Source organism: Amphiprion ocellaris, chromosome 15 (genome assembly GCF_022539595.1).
Source record: "Amphiprion ocellaris isolate individual 3 ecotype Okinawa chromosome 15, ASM2253959v1, whole genome shotgun sequence".
NCBI classification, from domain to species: Eukaryota; Metazoa; Chordata; class Actinopteri; family Pomacentridae; genus Amphiprion; species Amphiprion ocellaris.
In genome coordinates, this window is record NC_072780.1 from 7,752,289 (window position 1) to 7,764,815 (window position 12,527).

At 43.6% G+C, this 12,527-nt stretch overlaps 1 protein-coding gene across 2 annotated transcripts in view; it reads left to right on the plus strand.

Moving 5' to 3' along the window:
* Nucleotides 1–386: 386 nt before the first annotated feature.
* The window catches only part of jarid2b (jumonji, AT rich interactive domain 2b), a 105,670-nt gene continuing 93,529 nt past the window's right edge, over nucleotides 387–12,527 (plus strand). For both annotated transcript variants that reach the window (XM_055017962.1, XM_055017963.1), the window contains exon 1: nucleotides 387–996. In XM_055017962.1, coding sequence (XP_054873937.1) covers nucleotides 952–996 — 45 coding nt within the window. In that variant the 5' untranslated portion in view covers nucleotides 387–951. The remainder of the gene's footprint in view (nucleotides 997–12,527) is intronic.

Consider the following 12,527-nt stretch of genomic DNA (forward strand, 5'->3'; position numbering starts at 1 on the left):
ACAGACAAACATACGCTGATCGTCACAAAGTAAGAAGCCTGGTTATGAGTGAGGGGTTCTCTGCTATAACATGCTTTTAAAACATTACATTTAATGCATACCTGTTCTAAATATCAGTCATCTGCCTTTCTGGATTACCAACAACTGCCACTGATTTCGACCCAAAAAGGTGGATCTCTATACTGTAAGTCCATAAACGAACATGGACGACATCATGTGTAAGATCAGCAGAGTTAGAGTAAGGATAAACACCGTAAAGGAGCATGCTTCGGGGTGATCTGCTGCTGTCTGGTGTTTCGGGGCCGTCTCAGAGGGATTTTAAAGTTGCCGCTGCGTGCTGCGGGACGTGATAGGCTGAGGCTGGGGAAGAAAGGAGCTGCTCTCAGTCAGCAGAGCAGTGCCGCTGGAGAGCTCTACCGACGACCGCAGGCTCCGGCTCAGAAAAAAAGACAGAGAGAAAAGAAGACGCGACAGCCTACCTAACGTTTTATTTTTTAATTTTATTTATTCATCTCGTCGCCCGTGTCCTCGCCTCGAGCAAGATGTAACGCGTTGCCATCACCTCAACCATATTCATGCATTTGAAAAGAGCCGGGAGTGAGTGCGCAGAGAGCCGAGCTGTTCGGCCGAATGGAACTTATTGTTGTGTTTTGACTATGTTATCCCCAACTGAGTTTGGGTCCAGTGCGTCTCTGTTCGTCGTCGACCCTTGAGTGTTTATTTTTTTTGTTGTTGTTTTTTTTTGTTTTTGTTGTGGATTTATATCCGAATACTTTAAGGGGGAAAAAACACCGAGGGGAGGATTCTGCAAAGCCAGCAAGCTTTTCCTTACAGAGCCGGGGATTTAAATCGTCGTTTGGTGGAGCTCCGGGAGAGGCGAGAGTCAAAGAAAGAAATTCATGTGGCCATTCTCTCTATAGCCAAACATTTCTTTTTTGGTGGGATTGCATAATGAGCAAGGAAAGACCTAAGAGGAATATCATTCAAAAGAAATACGTGAGTACAGCCTTGTATTTTGCTATCAATGTTTTTTTGCTCGTCGCTTTATTCAAGTTCGATGAAAATGCATAAACTTTCATCACGGACTGTGAAGGTTACCAGCCGGCAGCTTGTGCACTATTTAGCCCCGATATAAAATGTATCCACCTATGTTGTTACACATTACACGTTTTTTTTTTTGTTTTTTTGTTTTTTTTTTTGTTCATTTAAAGAGACAGCAATGTTTATTCAATGTCTGTGTTGCAACGTTTTCTTCGACACCAGACATGTTTTAAGCTATTTGAACATTGAGGTGGAGGGTTTTTTTTTTATAGCTTCACTTGTTATTTTTTGGAAAGGGGGGGGGATGCTAGCACGTCTCTGCGAGCTGGAAAAGGTTTGAAATTAAAACACTTGGCACCACAGTTTCCAGAAAAGAGGCTTTTGTTCGCTCCCCCTCGTTTCTCTCTTTGCTATTCAGAGCCGTGAAGACGAGCCTGTCGGCCATGGCTCAGCTATTTCGGCTTCCATTTCGTCCCATGCTGAGCGTTTTCATCTCAAACTGAGCTCTTATCTGGAGAATATCTCAACCCCACGTTCCTGCTGTCCCCGTGCCGAAGCGGTTGTGTGCTGTTTTGGGGGGTGTCGGTGTGGCGTATTTTCTTTATTTTTTTTCTCTCTCGTTGTGGCTCTTTAATTTTCTCCATCAAGAGTGAGAGCAGCAGGAAAAGGGGGTCATGCGATTCAGCATATTCATTCAATTTCAACAGCACTTGAGCAAAACCGGTCGCAGGGGTTTTCTTCCTCTTGTTGTGTCTTTTGCCATTTAACACTTGCACACGTGAAGTCGCTGATGTAAATGCTGCAGGTCTCCGTGTGACCTCTGAGAACGAGCACATATTGCAGCAGCTGAGGGATAACTCCGTTTTGTTTTGTTTTGTTTTTAAATGCGAGACTACAGGGGGGCTTAGCTCACCGCCGAATTCCCATTAAACAGCAACACTGCTCGGCTGTTTCTGCACGATTCTGGCTTCTTTTTTCTTTTTTTTTTTTTAAAAGCAGGCTGTGTTCAGTCGCATTGCAGAGGCTCATGTATGAAGCGACCATTTTCTTTCTGCAAGTAACACTGCTGAATTTATGGGGAAGGGGGGCTGTGAAACGGAATACTTCAGCCCGGTCCTGGCTTTTCGTCGCACAGCTTCGGTTTAGTGCGTTAATAATTGTGCACATTCACGCTTTTAATCGTGCAAAGTGTGCTTGCCCCCCACTCCACCCTCCTCGGTGTTTGGGCTTTAAAGTTTGTTGCACTTCTTCTCTCATGTCCTGTGAATTATCGTCAGGCACCTCATGGGCACATTGTTGCGTTTAATTGCACGAAGCATCTCATGTCTTGCAATGACCCAAGCCCCTCCATCTCTCCCACCTCCTCCCACACCTACCTACCTATCCACCTACCCCACCATGTGCAGTGTCTCTGAGGAACTGTTTTGCAACTGAATGCATCCAAAACAAAACATTTCATCCCATTAAGCTTTGTGTTTTGAGGCGTTTTTTGGTGCAAAACTGAGCAACAGGTTTGTGTGAGCGAGTGAACAGTCAAACACAAAGAGGTTTGTTGCCATGCGTTCACGAGATTTCCTCTTCATTCAGCTGTGGGGGCTTTTTATGTTTCCCTCAACAAGTGTAAAGAATTACAGAGCAGTGTAAGCACAGGAGGAGTATTTATACTAGTTTGAATTGCAATTTTCCTCAAGAACTTTTTCCGTTTGCCTCACAGCTGCACAAGGCCTGGTGAATGTCTGAATAAACAGAAAAACAATTAGAGTTGAGCTTTTAATTTGACGCTTTTAGAGTGACTTTTTTATGGTGCAGGGTTTTATTTTGGAAGACAACAAGCTTGATTGCATCTGCATGACTTCTTATGGTCAGTGTCAGTAGCTCAATGTGCTGAAATGTATTGGCATCTGCATTTATTTATTGGAAAGCAGCTTCTCAGACAGACGGATGTTTAAAATAGCAGAGAAAGTTACTCAAACTGCAGCTCAGTGGTTTGCAACATTTCTACTTGATGTATTCTGCAGCAGCAGTTAATATCTCCTCGTGACTTTTTATATTCATCAATGACAGAATCCTTCTCTGACCGTGACCGAGTAGTTTCAGTCACATTCATTGTCACTACTCGTGCTTTTCTGCTGTGTGCTGAAGAAGTGATTGAGCACTGCAAAAGATAACAAGCATTTGATCCAATCACGTTGTTTGTCGGTCTCTCCCTGAATTGAGGAAACAGGATGTACCATAGAAATCATGAGTAACTGAGTAAAAAGTCCCCGTTTAAAATCCAGCCATTATACAGTGGCCAGCAGTGTCACACTTTCTAAAACTGGATGGGCTTTTTTTATTTGTTCTATTCATAACGTGGTTGTATAATTAGAACTAGAGTCAGAGCATCAAGGCTGGGGGAAATGGTGTGGCCGTGTGCCCGACTGCAGGATGCACGTTTCAGTCCTGTGTGTGTGTGTGTGTGTGTGTGTGTGTGTGTGTGTGTGTGTGTGTGTGTGTGTGTGTGTGTGTGTGTGTGTGTGTGTGTGTGTGTGTGTGTGTGTGTGTGTGTGTGTGTGTGTGTGTGTGTGTCACATCTGTCATGTGTTTTCCGCAGCATGCGTAGTGTCTGGTTCAGACCAAAATGGGCTCGCAAACATGCAATAACCTGGAGGAGACCAGATCCTCCGGCCCCCCCTCCAGGCTTTGAGACAGGACTCTTGGCCCTTAGTGTCCCCCCTCCTTCCCTCTCCACCCTCTGCTCCCCATCCACCCTCCCCCTAATTAGCGTAAGACAATTATACATGCTTGGCTTAACCATTTCCCCTGAAACATGAGTGTGAGTTGTTACCCCTCCACCCCCACCTCCTGCACCCAACAAACACACGCTATCTGCGAGTGATATTAAAATCTGCTGGTCATAAAATGATTTAAAATAGGGGGATGAGTCCTTAATAAAACCAAACAAGCAAGGCAATAATTATTTTCCACTAGGATTATAAACATTAGTCAACAGAGCCAAAAAGAAACACAAAATTGCCCTGTCACTGATTTCAGGTTGTGTGTGTCACTGCAGAACAACGTGAACATACTTTCTGTCTGCTTCCAGTTCAGTGATGAAAACTTAATTTCTGCAGGTTTATTTTCTTTTTTGTTGTTGCCTTTCAAGCCAGCGGTTGAGAGGTAAAGGCTATGTAATGACTGAGGTCTCAAGCACTAATGTGTGGCAGTGTTGTTCTGTCTAACGAAACATGACACACGCTGTGTGTGTGTGTGTGTGTGTGTGTGTTTGTGAATGCGTGTAAGCCAGGGTAGCAGGAGAGCACAGCCGAGTGCAGCTCAATGCAGCCAGGGCCATTTTGTGCAGAGTCGGCTCTTCCTGTAGGCCCCAGCTGGGCCTAGGCCTCTGATTCAAAGGTTGTGTGTGTGTGAGTGCATGTTTGTGTGCACGCATGGTGTGTGTGGGACAAGCACAGCTGCTGCAGGGGCCTTTACAAATGTAAAGAGGCTGTCAGTGTTTGTTTCATCAGGCGCACAACTGATGAGGGCCAAGTTGAAAATCCACTGCACTGTGAGTGTGTGTGTTGAGCGTGCACAAAAAGAGGAAACAAAAATAGAGAGCAGGGGCAGAATGGGGAGTGCAAAGGCACAGACTCTCCCCCTCCTCTCCTCCTTTTCCTCTCTTTATCTCCGTCTCTCCCTGTCTTTCTGTCTCGCTCTCGTTCTTGGGCTGTCCAAATGAAATGTGGGCCTCATGTAGGACCATGAAGAGAGGGTCACAGGGTTGTTTTTTCACCGTGCCTGAGCCTCAATGCGCTTCATTTAACCTTATGTTTCAATGCAAATTCTTCTTTCATAAGCTCCCTTCTCCTCACGTGTGCAACATGGCAGGGTTCACTTTGCAACCCCTCTGTCACTATGGATACCATGGCAAACCAAAGTGTACTGTGGCGAAAGAAAAGTTTTACTGCCTGTTTATTTTACTACGTTCACTATGGTTACGTTCCACGTGGCGCATGTAAAAGGCACTACGGTAAAAGATAAAAGTGCTTTGCATACATGCTTTGCTTTTGCTTCATTTTGTCAGTTTTTTTTTTCACAAATGTGCTACCATGCAGAGTGTAAAGTGACGAGTGCTTCAAGTTTGAAACCAGCGGGATGTTACAGGGATAAGATTGAACAAAAAGCAACAGAGGATAATAGTTCTTACTTTGAAAATAACATTATTCCGCTTTATTGTTGTCTGTTCACCAGTTGGGAAAAATAAAAGCAGGGCTACTTTGATTTTATTGCCAAACTGTATCAGCATGGCATAAAAGTAACTGCCAAGAACATAAAAGTCCTGATGAAGATTATCACCAATTTGCACACATTAGAATCAGTGACTGTGTGAGAGTCAGTCACACCAAGCAGAGAAAACGTTAAACATCAAAGCACACGCATATGTGTTCTGCCCGATCTCTGCTTGTATTAGTGACACATTTTTGATGCTCTGAAGTTTGGCAGGTATGTGAACATCACCAGGCTTAGTTTATGCGTCCCCTCCTAAACAGGAGGAAGCCTTCCCACGCTGCAGGCCCAGCCTCACATCCCCTTGGCTTCATCTTTCCCCTCGCAGGGCCTGCAGACTCGACAAACACTGCCAGAAGAAATTTCTGGGAGTGAAGTTGGCTACCCAGGCCTTTTTAAATTCCGTCTTATTTATTTATGCATTTATTAAGTTAGTGCTGAAATGAGGAGAAGGCTCTGTTTTTTCTTTCTTTCTTTCTTTTTTTTTTGCTTAAATAGAGTCCGCTTTGCCAACAGAGAGTTTACTGCATCATTACAGGCGCTGCCGGCTTAGATTTGGACCGGCGAAGGATGTTCAGCGGCCAAATGCATCACAGCTCAGCTCTCTTCTCTGACATAAATACAGACTCTGTGTTTACCCTTTACACTCTGTGCCTCCCTCTTCTTCTTCTTCTCTGCATCTGCTTTCTACGGCATTATGTCACACACGCAGCACAAACTCCTGTTATGCAATATGACCTTTTCTCTTATCAGCTGTTGGCATTGAACACAATCTCCGGCTCTTGCTAGCACCAGCACACACTCACACTCGCACATGCACACACACACAGGCAAAGGTCTGTAGGTGTGCACCTGCCGACAGTAGGTGAGATAAACTGGTTTTCAGACCAACCTTACGAGGCATCTTGCGCGTATCAGCAGCTTTGGATATTTGCAGGAGTAGTGACATAAAACTGGGTGTGACTGTCTTTGTTACACGATATCTGTGTTTGTCATGAGCAATGTGTGTGTGTGTGTGTGTGTGTGTAAATCCTTTAGTAGGTGTGTTGTGCAGTAAATGCTCCAGTAGTTGGACACGAGGCATGTTTGGACACAGTGCAGTTGTGGAGAGCCAATGCAGAAAGGGGCGTGTGTGTGTGTGTGTGTGTCTGTTTGTGTGTGTCACGTACACCACTTGCGTTCTCGTCCGTGTGCGTCTTCATTCGAGTGATTTATATCCTCCTGCCCCTGTAGGTTTGGATGGAGATGGGGGAGTGAGACAGCTGGTCAGGCCCTGAGAGGCTGTGTGTGTGTGTGTGTGTGTGTGTGTGTGTGCGTGTGTGTGTTTGTGTACGTGAACACACATACTCACTCATGCATGTGTGTGTGTGTGAATAAGTGAGTGGCTTATCTGTTCAGGATCCCTATGAAGCTGAATCAACACTTTAGCTTTGTCTTTGCTTTGGCCTTGCAGGCTTTAAAGAGGTCCATGAAGGACATTCAGTTGTAGTAGAAAGAAAGAAAGCAATTTACTTGATTTTTCTTCATTATTTACCATATCGTTCGCCAAGCATTGCTGTAAATGTATTTCTGTTTTTAAAGAAACGCACCAAATAATCTCTAGGTGTTTCTGTTTCTAGTTCAAAATTCAGCTTAGCCCCAGGCTTTTATTTAAGCTCTGAAAAGCTGAAAGAGGAGGTGTTAGGTTGTTTTCCAGCCTTTTTTCCCCAAACTACTGCAGCAGAGCAGCGTCAGCTTTTAATGATCATTACGTTTATGTCTCACAGACAACCCCTTTGACCGATCTCTGTTCTCCTTCTCTCCTCTGTTCGTCTCAACTACATCAGTTTAATAAACACTCCTCACATTTTCATCCTGTGGTCAATCCCATCTGATCCCCTATTGTGACTCTGTCGTCTTTAAACATCCAGTGAATTAAGCCTCGAGGGATGAAGCAACAGAGCAGGGGCTCAGTTGGTATCGATCCTTCATTACTCCCTCTCTTTCTACCTAGAATATCACAGTTTTGCTGTCAAACGTACGGCAGACAGCAAAAGGTCAAATGCAGCGTCACAAAATTTCTAGACTATGGTGCTAAGATTAGGAAATCCTCAAGCTTTCTGTAATGATATATGCTGACATATCATATTTTCCGTGAAGATAGCTGGTTATACTGTATCATCAGAGTTCAGTCCGGGAATCCTCTTCGGTTTCACCAGTCAGTGTACATTCATAACTGCTCTTGTTATGCGTTATAGTCTCATAAGATTTCTACCAAGTGCGGTAATCTATGAATCATTCTTTTTATGATACAGCAGTTTGTCTCTTTCTGCCAACAAGCCACCGGCCGCTCTATTCAGGTCCTCTTTGGCACAGAGCTGCCTTGGCCGATGAATCGCTCTCTCATTTAATCTCTCATGAGAGTATTTTCCAGTGGTAACTTTTTTTTTTTTTTTTTAAATCTTTCACAGTCATTAGCCCCTTTTTTATTTTATTTTATTTTTCTACTGTAGCCATTTGTGGCTCTCCAACATGCGTGGCTAGTTATGGAACAGTGACCTTCCCTCTGTTAAAGAGCTCTTGAATGCAACCCTTTTCACCGAGCGTTTGGCCCCTCATGAGGGAGGCCTTAATTCAGGATGGCAGACTCCACCCCCACCCTCCACCCCCTAACCGGGGGAGTAATGAGCCAGTGGAGCAAAGTGGCTGGGTGACCACTGTTGCTGCCTAATCTCTACTTTTCAGCCCTCACAGAATGATTTTCAAAAAAAAAGGAAGAAGTAGATGTGGCATGGGGTAAAGAGGTTTTATACAAAGCTTACTGATTCAAGCGGGTGTAAATCTTATGATTTCTGACTGATTTAGGGTAAAACGACTGGTTACAGAAGAAGGTGTTAACTGCATCTGGCCGACACTGGCAACAATTACGCCTTCCAAACTGTATTTAAAGGGCTGGACAAGAGCATGTTTTCCTGCTGAAACATGGTTGGGGGAAGGGGTCTCTGTCGCTGCTGAGTTGTCGGACATGCTGGTTCCCTTGTCGGCTCTTATGTGAGAAAACAGGAGGAATCGGGGGGTAGCGGTGGGCGTTCAGGGACTGTAAGAGGAAGACGAATAAATGGTTTAGTTGATATGCAGGTGAATATACACACACTCTCTTCTCATCCATCCCACACCTCCATTCTCCAAATGTTACAAGAAACACATCACACACACACCCCCCCAACTCCATCCTGCCTTGTAATAGACTCTCTTCCACTGTGTCTCTCTCACCTCCTCCCTCTTAACTCATCAGCACAGCTACGAAGAGAGGAAAGAGGTGTTGGGAGCTTTCTGTAGGATACTACTGCAGAAAGGATTTCAGAAGAGGGGCTATTTTCACCTGAGCGAGCTGTGAAATTGCCCTTTAGTTGCAGAGGAGGAGAAGCTGATGCATGGTTGTTAATTTTTTTTTTTTTTTACAAGGAGTGTGTTCTGCAAGTGATAATCATCTGTTTAAAAGATCAGACTTCTCAGCGACATGTTTAGGCTGTTTTGCAGCTCTTTTTTGATTCCCCCGTTCAGTTGACATCTTGCATTCTTCCATCTGCTTTGTTTTGATGTGGCCTGCCAAAGGAAACTTTGGAATCCTCTCCAGTTTGATATGATGCGTCTGTGTGAATTAGCCCCCTCCAGCAGCACCCTGCCAGACATGCACTCATAACATACTAACATGTGTGCACACGTATAGTCTGGCCCTCTGCGGTTGTCATGGGGCACTTGGTAAACCTTTCTCTTATGCCTTCTTTAAATTTTGATATAAAGAATTTTCTGTGTTTGAGTCTAGTTTTTTTGATTGTAATTTTTTTGACTTTGCTGTGATACTCTGTTTAAAGGTTTCTTCATTTTAATCTTATGTGAAGCATTTGAAGGGTGTCCTTGGGGGTTGTTCTTATTTTACTCCTATAAATGGAAAGTGTTCTGAAAAAGGTATGAATTGATAAGCTGGGAAAGGAATATGGATTTTTCCTTCTTTTTTTTTAACTCATTGAGTTTTTTTTTTTTTAAGCAATAGGTGCTTTTTAAGTTTCTCCACAGAGAGAAGCAGAGCGTGAGTCGAAGGTATTGTTCCCCTGTTTTAACCTCGGCTCAATAGATGAGGGCTTTTACAATTCTTCTGGCTGTGTGATTTCCTCCAGGCCTCACAGCAGGGAGCTATAGTGCATGGTACACTGAGGGAAGGGCGCCAGAGTCTGGGCTGAATGTCTGGCCGGCCTCCCCTGGCCCTGGATCAAACATCGCGAGGCCCGGGGGCAGAGGGCCAGCTCTGGAATTCACAACCTGTGATCGTCAAGGAGAAGAAATCCTAGAAGATAGAAATAATCAAATTAGGCACCATCTCAAGTGGAATATTTATAGTGACGGCGGTAAACGGGAGGCCTTTCTGCTCGACTCTGTTGTAATGACTGGCTCTACGAAATGCGGCTCCTGGAAAAGCACACCTCAAAGGCCGATGCAGGCGTTCGCTGTTTCTAGATTTAATTGTTTGAGAATGTGGATCGGAAATGAGCTAACCACTGGTTGATTCCCAGCCCGACTGTCACAGACGCATGCTCACTTTCACACATTGAATTGAGTAATGTGGAAACAAACTCTGGATAAACATAATTTGAGAGCCAACTAGCAGGAAGTTACCATGGTGACGAAAGTATACCCCCCTGACCGCTTTACGCTCTCCTCTATGGCTTTGTGTGTGTGTGTGTGTGTGTGTGTGTGGGGGGGGGGGGGGGGGGGCGGGCGGGGGGGGGGGGGGGTTACGCGTCTGTGAATAGGGGGACTTATACCTCCCACCCTGAGGTTTCTATAGAAACTGACATGCTGACAAGGTTTCTGAGCGAGTCAAGCATGTCTTCCTTTTTGTTTTAGGCCCAGCACATGAGGGTGTGGAACTAGATTAAAGAGTTAAGTAAAATTGTTGTTGGAGCATCTGGTTCCTGGCTGCATTGTGGGGAAGTTACTAGATCTGTCTTGCAATCATGTGAGTCAGAGAAATCAGGTGTAAAACTGCGAAACTGAAAAATTCGAGAGGGGAGATTTTATCTCCCAAACTTGGTATGTAGTGTTTTTTTTTCCCCCCCTAGAAATCGTTTTAGAAGTATAAATTTACAAAGTTAAGTCTTTGAAGCTGATAATAGAAATTGCGCTTTTTTGTAAATACTGTTTCTTGTTTTGTATTACCCAGATGTTGTGATGTATTCCGTAAACTGTAAGAGTCATAAGAAACCGGTAAACTTTCACAATTCATGATAGCGGCCTATTTCCTGACAGTAAATCGTTTATGGTGCCATTATTGAGAATCATTTTCATTTTGAACAAATAACCCCGTCATTCAGTCGCAGAAATCAAGAGTGGAATTTCATATTAGTCATACCACTTATCCACTTATGACAGTTGTTTTTAATTCCAGTTTTAATTCCTCTCTTGCTCCCCAAGAAGTGATACATATATTTATTGTACGTTATACTGATTTACAACAACTGAATCAGCCAGATGTATTAACACAAATGACTAGAACCAAACAGTAGCGTGTAGATTTACTGTAGATGTACTTATGGAAGAGCAGTGTGTGTGTATGTCTGGAACATTGTAGCTATGACTTGAAGAGTTCTGAGTCAAAGTACCTTATGCATGTTAGTTGACACCCAAATACTTCAAACTAAATGATTACGTGTTGATCATGAACCACAAAAAAAACGTGGTGAATGTTGCAGACAGTTTCACTTTTATCACGAGATTCCATCATGACCTTTCCATTCCTAACATTTTTTTTTTTTAAAATTTCTGTTTTCATTCCTAAAGTAGAACTAAATATTGCATTCAACTCAATTGTTTTAGGGTTTTTAGGGTCTCAATGCATAAAACTAAAACTATCTGGTAAAATTAGAGATCTGTGAGAAAACTCCAGTGTGTTGTTGTTGTGATTTGGTTGGTTGGAGCACATAATTCACCTCTTAAAGCTACAATAAAGAAGAAGAGATCGACCATGCATATTTTAGCAGACCATAAAAGATTGTCTTTATACCTCAGATATAGTATTACTTATAGGTTGGATTTGTTCATGAATGAAAAGGTTCAGGAAAAGCTGGAACCAGTAACATTAACCCTGCATGTGAGGTGCATGTCTGATGGTGAACTGGAGTTTCGACTGAAGTTTAACAAATCTTTCTGGCATAATGTGTGTGTGTGGGAAATTCTATATCTCGCTCAATCAATTTGGTTTGTTTTACTGACTGTAACATTAATGAATTAACTTGAAACACTCAGTCAGACAGATTTTATCCAGTAACAAAGATAACTAGATGACTAGCAGCTAGCACGGTGATTCAAAATCAAACCAGTGATATAAACATCAATGATGCAAACGCCTGGTCAAGCATTGTAGCTTGAGCTCGGGCAGGTATGAGGTTCTAAATTAATTTATTTCACTTCCTGTTCAGCTATCCCTCGGGCGTCAACTAGCAGTGATACAGTCTGCTACAAGCGTGTGGGCGCCTTGATCTTCAGTAGGTTGCTGGCTCAGCTGACGCCATGTAATCGCCCCTCATGCATCACCTTCATTCTTGGTTTCCACTGTACCAATGCCATTATTCACCTCTTTCTGACACTGTTATGCTTTCCACTCTACCTCTCCTTACGCTGCATGTTCCTTCACTTTTAAGCACATCTTTTCTTTCCTCTTTTCATGCCATCTCTTCCCTTTCCTCTGCCCGTAACCTATACTCTTGTCAGTCTTTACCTCCCTTCTCTTCAATGGGCCCCTCAGACCTCGAAGAATTTGCCTTTGTGTGCGATAGTATGGTGAAAGGGTGAGGTACAAGGGTTTTGTCCCAAACTGCGAGGTGAAAATCATTTCTTAATTGCCTCTGCCAGTGGTTGTAGCAGGGAGTGAGCCTGCAATACAAGTCCCAAAGCAGGAACTCTCTTGCCTAAGCCCTGGCTTTGTTTCATAACGTTCTCTGGCTACAGTGTAATCTGCAGTCATACAGCAACACACACACACACACACACACACAAACAGAGGCTTTAAAAGGGCTTAAGATGTTGGACACAGCAGTATACAAAGAAAATAGGCTTTGGATGTAGCACTGTGAGGTGTAGGTGAGTAGTAAATGAGCGGTTGTGTTGCGTTGTGAATGGAGTGTACTTCAGCATAGATGCTAGTTTGGCAGTTGGTGTTTTTGAGTTTAAGCACATGCTGCTTT